Genomic DNA, 8,063 nt, shown 5'->3' on the forward strand with positions numbered 1-8,063 from the left:
CTCTGAGTTTTGGCATCAATTTTACGAGTATCAGTTCTAGAGTAAGTGATCCTTGGCAGTTGTCAGCATATAGTGATGCTGACTGGGCTGGGGACATCAACACAAGGAGATCTACCACAGGTTTTGTAGTGTTTTTAGGACCTAATCCCATCTCTTGGCAGTCCAAAAAGCAGGGATCAGTCTCCAGGAGCTCAACAGAGGCAGAGTATAGAGCCTTGGCAAACACTGCTGCAGATATTGCTTGGATCAGACAGGTGTTGCAGGATGTGAAATTCTTTCTACCTAATCCTCCTGTAATGTATTGTGACAATCTATCTGCCTTAGCACTTAGCTTCAATCCTGTCTACCATTCCAGGATCAAACATCTGGACATTGACTATCATTTTGTGAGAGAGAAAGTTCAGAAGAAAGACTTACTGGTACAGTATGTCCCTACAGAAGAACAAGTGGCAGATGTATTCACAAAAGGATTACATAGTCCTATATTCTCAAGACATTGTAGTCATCTTCGATTAGGGGATGTAACAGGGTAGGGAAAATGTTAACTGTGATATTAAACAGTTAGTAAATCAGGTGTGCAAGGCACGTGGGTTGTTAGTAGAATTAGTTAGACAGTTAGATCTGTTATACGGGTAAGCTTTGCATAAACTGATATAAAGTGTAACAGTGCTGGTGAATTAGTTTTAAGAAATACAGAAATCAGAATTTACAATTTTCTCTCTGTTTCTATTTCCTTCCTCTTCTTCTTCTTTAGATATCGTCTTCACTCCTCTATGAAAATGTTTGTTCACAGTTGCATCTATCCCCAGAGGCATCTCCTTAAACGAACCAGCTTTTGAACCCTCCATGGCTAAAACTGTTGACAATCTTTTACTAGAGCGTAGATCGTAAGGAAGATCAACAAGAAGAAAACAACCAACAGAAAGTATGGGATAATGTTTTTCATTCGGGAGATAAATATATGATTTCAAAGGGGTAATGAAAGTATATAGCTGAAATGTGCAGTGGCAATTGTAACCAAAAGAATTCTGTAAGTAACTTGAAATATAGATACCATTGCCAACGAGGGAGGGTTGGTTGAGTTAGTAAAGATAGTTATCTTCACTACTAAGGCATAGGTTCGAGTTCCGCTGGTAATCTGTGAAAACCAAAAAAAGACTAATACCAAAGAGGCCTTGGTATGCCCTGATGAACCCAGAAAAACTAGATTCAGCGACTAAAAGTCAACAGAATGTAAGGAACAAGAACACACAGGAACTAAAAAGGAGGGAGAGAGAAAGAGAGAGCTCACGTAGAGAGAAAAGAGCAAGAGGGTCTCCATGTAAATTACAGCTTAATCATGCACTGCCCATTATTAGACATTTCTGTGTCTGCTGGTTAAGGTAGAGTTGGGTCATGCTCAAGCCAGCTAACTGGCTCAGCAACCGTCTTCTTCCCTGGTGACCACTGTCTTTTTCTATTGGGTTCAGCGAAATCTTTCATAGGATTCATTGTTTTCAATATATTCATGTTGGCATTTCATTTCACCAAAAAATAAAAATATGCAAGTTGGCAACTTGACTCTAGTTTTGTATTGTATATACCAAAAGAGAGATGTGAACAAAATAGGCATCTGCCCAGTTAAATATGATCAAAATGGGCAAATCGCTCGCTATTTAACTAACGAGTGAAATATGATTGTACACCTCATCTGCCACATAAGGTGTTATAGAAATGTGGTATATAAATGTGGTAAGAGTAGCATTATTCTTAACTAAATATTGACTCTCACATTCTTTCATAGTTAGTAAAGAGATTGTAAAATCACCATCTTGCATTTCTGTTACAACAAGTAAGCAATAATCTTAGCCTCTCACATTCTTTCACGGTTAATAAAATACGTAATGGAAAAAGTATGAATATTTGGCAAGTTACAATTGAAAAGTTCAGCCACAACATAATATTTTAATATAATTTATTTGAATATATAAATATATATTATTTCTATTCAATAATATGGGAAAATTATGTGTATAATATATGAATTTTGTCTGTATTATTGAAAATTTTGTAAAAAATATGTGTATTAAACATGAAAAATATGTACGTACATGTATAATACGAGTATTATACGGGAAAATGTTAAATTCTTTATATGAGTAATAACTTTGGAAAAGTAAAAAGTCAAAAAGGGACAGTAGAGACTAGGGTTATGGCCTAATAGTAATGGATAATACTATAAACTACTCTTATGATAAATGACCCCAATATAGCCGCACGGCTGTACTCCTCAAATATTATAATATATTTAAGGGTATAGCCGCACAGATATACTAATTATTATAAATTAAGAACTTATAAATAAAAAAGGACCCACCTAGCGATTAGCCGATTTACGAGTAGGCCAAAGTGACAATTGGAGCTCGAAGCTTCTCTTTTCCCTAGCAATTTTGAAATTTTGTGGCATACTTCCATTAGTTTATACTTTATAGTTATTAATTTCCTAGTTTCAACATATGCAAAGTAGATATTGAAGGGAGAGAAATGTCACAGTAAATCAATATGAGAGTTCAATTTTTAAAATTTTTTTTTTCGTGGGAATGTTTGCCTTTGATCTACCTCATTCTCTCGAGTGCTACTAAATTTTGTTTAATATATATTAATACGTGAATTTTTTCTATATAATACATGAAAATTATGTATATAATACGTGAATTTTGTCTCTATTATTGAAAATTTTGTATTAAAAAATACGTACGTGTGTGTATAACACAAGTATTAAAGGAGAAAATGCTAAATTCTTTATACGCGTAATAAGTATGGAAAAATAAAAAATCAAAAGGAGACAGCAGAGACTCGAGTAATAGTAATGGATAATGCTCTAAACTACTCTTACGATAAATGAAAATCAGGGAAAAAAAATTTAAAAAGGACCCCCTGTATAGCCGCACGGCTATACTAGTTCAATATAATAATATATTTCAGGCGTGTAGCCGGGCTGCTATACCATTTAAAATTAATATATTTAAGCAATATAGCCGCACAACGATACCCTTTAAATATAATAATATGTTTTAGGAGTATAGCCCGGTAGCTATACTATTTATTAATTTAAAAAACAAAAACAAAAACAAAAAAAGGAAAAAGGACCAGCCCAACGATTAGGCGATTTCCTAGTAGCCCAAAGTGACATTTGGAGCTCGAAGCTTCTCTTTTCTGTAGCAATTTTGAAATTTTGTGGCCTACTTCGACTCATTTATACTTTAAAGTCATTACTGCTTGAACATCTACAAAGTAGATATTGAAGGGAGAGAAATTTCATATTAAATCAATTTGAGAGTTCAATTTTTTCTTCTTTTTTTGGTGGAAATGTTTGCCTTTGATCTACCGAGTGCTACTAAATTATGTTTTATATATATACGTGAATTTTGTCTATACATATGTGAAAATTATGTGTATAATACGTGAATTTTGTCTGTATTATTAAAAAATTTGTAAAAAACCAAGTGTATTAAACATGAAATATATGTGCTTATGTGTATAACACAAGTATTAAAGGAGAAAATACTAAATTCTTTATACAGGTAATAAATTTGGAAAAATAAAAAATCAAAAGGGGAAAGCAGAGACTTAGGTAATGGTCTAATAGTAATGGATAATAATATAAACTACTTTTACGATAAATGAAAATCAGGGAAATTTTTTTTTTATATAAAAAAAACTATAAAAAAATAATAATAAAAAAAGACCCTAGTATGGCCGCGTGGTTATCCTGAGGTTGGCTATACTCATTAAATATAATAATATATTTCAGGAGGACAGCCGCTCGGCTATACTCTTTAAATATAATAATATATTTAACGAGTATAGTCGTGCGGCTATACTATTTAAAATTAATATATTTCAGGAGTATAGGTGCGCGACAATACTATTTTTTTATTTTTTTATTTATTAAAAAAAAGGACAGTTGGAGCTTGAAGCTTCTCTTTTCCCGAGCAATTTTGAAATTTTGTGGCCCACTTCCATTAGTTTATACTTTAAAGTTATTAATTTGCTAGCTTGAACATATACAAAGTAGATATTGAAGGGGGAGAAATTTCACGTTAAATCAATCTGAGAGTTCAATTTTTTCTTTTTTCTTTTTTCATGGGAATGTTTACCTTTGATCTACCTCATTCTCTTGAGTGCTACTAAATTATGTCTAATATATATTAATTTGATCTACCTCATTCTCTTGAGTGCTACTAAATTATGTCTAATATATATTAATACGTGAATTTTGTCTGTATAATATGTGAAAATTAGTGTGTATAATACATGAATTTTGTCTTCTTGTAAAAAAAACACGTGTGTTAAACATGAAAAATACATACGTGTGTGTATAACACAAGTATTAAAGGAGAAAATGCTAAATTCTTTATACAAGTAATAAGTCTGAAAAAATAAAAAAAAATCAAAAGAGGACATTAGAGACTCATGTAATGGCCTAATAGTAATGGATAATGCTCTAAACTACTCTTACGATAAATGAAAATCGGGGATTTTTTTTTAAGGACCCTAGTATAGCCTCGCGGCTATACGTTTTAAAATAATATATTTAAGGAGTATAACCGCACGTCTATACGCTTTAATAATAACATATTTCATGAATATAGTCATGTAGCTATACTGTTTATTTATTTATTTTATTTTTTTAAAGACCCACCTAGAGATTATGCGATTTCAAGTAGCCAAAGTGACACTTGGAGCTCAAAGCTTCTCTTTTCCATAGCATTTTCGAAATTTTTTGGTCTACTCCATTAGTTTATACTTTGTAGCCAAATTTACTAGCTCATCTTTCAACAGTTGGTGAAATGATCTGTGTATACTAACTAGGATGTTATATTTCTATTCAAAGGTTCTTAAAGGGAGCTTTAGGCATTGATCAACACTTCTACTCAACACCATTTGAGAAAAATATACCTGTAAGTGCCCAAAGTTGTTATCGTCATAATTATTGCTAGAGTGATTGTCTTGCATTTCCTACTGAAAATGGTAAGATGGTACCTGTAACACTGGTTACAGAAATATGTGTGCACAATGAACCTCATCAGAGTTCCACTTCATTCATATAATATTTTTGTAGAAGCTAATATGTCAGAACAATGCAAGCCAAAAGCTGATGATAGAAGGTAATATATAAAACAGGTTTTTCTTCTTCTTTTTTTTCAAGTAGGGGAATGCTAGAATCCCAAAGGATGTAAACAAATACAATGGTGTCATCACGTGCAGTAAGAACACAATCTTTACATCAAGTGAACAACTTTAAACATATGCTGGGAGGTAAATATTGGAACGATGTTGTGTTCTGCTGGTCAGGAAAAATTTCTTGAAGCAGGCCAAGGGAACATTTACACTTCAGGAATACTTTTATCTTTTCCGTTGACAATTTTGACAATTTTGACTTTATACCTATCCCAACTCCAGCAACAAATGCCTTAGGGCAGAAAAATGACTCAATTTTGACAATTTCCACAAATACCTGTACTCTTTTGATTCTCCAACTTTATAATCTTCCTTACAAGTCTTGTGCAATCACTATGACTGTCTGGAATAAATGGCACCCACCCATATTCAAGATTTGATAAATTTATTCTATCAAGGAACAGAAATTCATGTACATGGTTGGGCAGCCAAAACTGTTTGCTGCAAGAACCTACGAAAAAGCTTGATTGAATGAGTTTAATTTGACAGATTTCAGTTGCAAAGATCAAGCACATTTGGATCCCTGTGTGATAAGTCCATGTTATATAAGCGTTGGGTTACACAGCTCCAAGTATGAGGATTTCAAAAGAGCAACATTCAAGTCGCCATTCTCTTACGTGAGGTGATAAGTTAGACTTTCAGCTACCAGAATGCCTTCATGCATTGTTGAAACACATGAAATTGCGTCTGTAGGAGCGACGTCAAAGGCAGGGCCAACAGCTTGGTTCCTTAAGCACCAATAAGCTAGGAGTCACAACTAAAATTTGTCAATCAAACTCCGACTCCATAATGTAGACGTCAGGGAACATTGTCTGTCATCTGCATAAATTCCATGCATTGCATCAAGAGAGTTAGCAAGAAGCTCAGCCTTTTGAACTAATCCAACTGCAACCGCTTATCTTTTTAATTCCCTGCTCTTCCATTTTGTCCCTCACAGAAGAAACATCAAACCAGCAGTCCGCTGCCGCATAGATGTTGGACAATAGCACATAATTACCAGGATTTAGGGGTTCAATCTCAAAAAGTCGATTAGCAACCAATTCTCCTAACTCTATATTGCCATTTAGCTTACAGGCTCCAAGTAGTGCACCCCAAGCACCAGCATGAGGCTCCATAGGCATTGATTTTAGAAGATCATAAGCTGCATTTAACCGTCCCAACCGGCTAAGAAGATCAACCATACATGCATAATGATCAGGAGAGGGTGTCAAATGGTACTTACGTCTCATTGATTCAAAGAAGTGCCAACCCTCCTCAACGAGCCCTGCCCGGCTACAGGCTGTCAGGATGACTGTAAAAGCAACCTCATCCGGAGCCAAACCTTCATTTAACATCTTATTGAAGAGGGCAACAGCTTGATTCCCTCGACCATGAACCGACAACCCTTGTATCATAGAACAATATGAAATCATGTCCTGTTTAGGCATCGCTTCGAACAAACTTGTTGCTCTTTCGATATTACCACACTTTGCATTCATGTCAATTAGAGCCGCACGAACATGATCCTGACGAACGTCAATTGAGCTCTGGCTCAGGTAAGAATCAACCCATTTGGCCACTTGCAAGCAACCCACTTGGGAACAAGCTGACATCAAGCTCACCATTATAAACTCATCAGGCTTAACATTCCTCGTACTCATTTCAAGAAATATCTTCAAAGCCTCGTTGGGTTGACCATTTTGTGCATACCCAGATATCAATGCCGACCACGCAACAATATCTTTGTTAGGGGCTTGGTCAAACAAAAACCTTGCAGACGCCATATCTCCGTACTTGGCATATCCATCAATCATCGTAGTAAAAGAAACCACATTCTTCTCAGGCATCTGATCAAAGATCCTCCTAGCATTTGTCAAATCACCCAATTTCACAAACCCACTGATTATCACATTCCACGACACCACATTTCTCTGCGGCATCTGATCAAACAGCCTGCGGGCCTCGTCCAAGTCCCCAACACTGGCATACCCAACAACCATAGCTGTCCAAGAAACTACATTTCTCTCAGACATTCCATAAAACACCTTGCGAGCGCACAAAATCTCCCTACATTTTCCATACAAGTCAATCAAACTGGTGCTCACAAACACATCCCCATCAACCCCACACCTCACAGCAGACCCATGTATTGCCTTGCCTTCCCAGACCTTCGCCTCACTCGCGCAGGCCTTAACGAGAGACGGGTACGTATACCTATCGGGAACACCCTCCTCTCTCTTCATCCGAACAAAGAGGCCAACAGTATCGGCAAAACTCGACCTTTCGCAGTACCCTTTGATCAAAGTGTTCCAGAGAAAGGTACTGGGACTGTGAACGCTGTCGAAGATGGCGGTGGAGTAAGAGAGGGAAGAGAGAGTGTTGCAGAGGCAAATGAACTGGGTTATGAGGAAGCAGTCTTGCTCTAAACCCTTGTGTATAATCTGCGCATGAACTTGTTGTAGATGGTATTGGGTTTTACAGGCTTTGAGCAAAGTCGCGATTGAGGCTAAAAACGAACTGGGCAAGCTATTGGGTGAAGCTAACGATGAGCAGGAGCGGATGGTAGGCATGGGATTGAAAAAAGGTTCGTGCTTTGCTTTGCATGGCTTTGAAATCTATTCTTCTTCGTTTGGATTTTCATCGCACAGACACAGCTATCTCCGCTCTCTGTTAAGATCCTTGTGCCGACAAGCAAGCAAATAAATTCTTGAAAAATCAGAGAATGAAATTGCCAGCAGCTGCATGCTTCGTGGCTTTAGGGTTCAGGGTTTAGGGCTATGGTGGCAGCCTCGTGTGACGGCGTTCGTTTGCTTTTGGCGGTGATGAGAGGTTGGCACAGATTCAACAGTCGGGGACGGAGA

At 36.4% G+C, this 8,063-nt stretch overlaps 1 protein-coding gene across 1 annotated transcript; it reads right to left on the reverse strand.

Moving 5' to 3' along the window:
* On the reverse strand, positions 5,246–8,063 carry LOC18792231 (putative pentatricopeptide repeat-containing protein At5g37570). The gene has a single exon (XM_007224648.2). The coding sequence runs from the start codon at positions 7,770–7,772 to the stop codon at positions 6,087–6,089; it is 1,686 nt and encodes a 561-aa protein (XP_007224710.1). The 5' UTR covers positions 7,773–8,063; the 3' UTR covers positions 5,246–6,086.

Source organism: Prunus persica, chromosome G1, assembly GCF_000346465.2.
Source record: "Prunus persica cultivar Lovell chromosome G1, Prunus_persica_NCBIv2, whole genome shotgun sequence".
In the NCBI taxonomy this organism is placed as follows: domain Eukaryota; kingdom Viridiplantae; phylum Streptophyta; class Magnoliopsida; order Rosales; family Rosaceae; genus Prunus; species Prunus persica.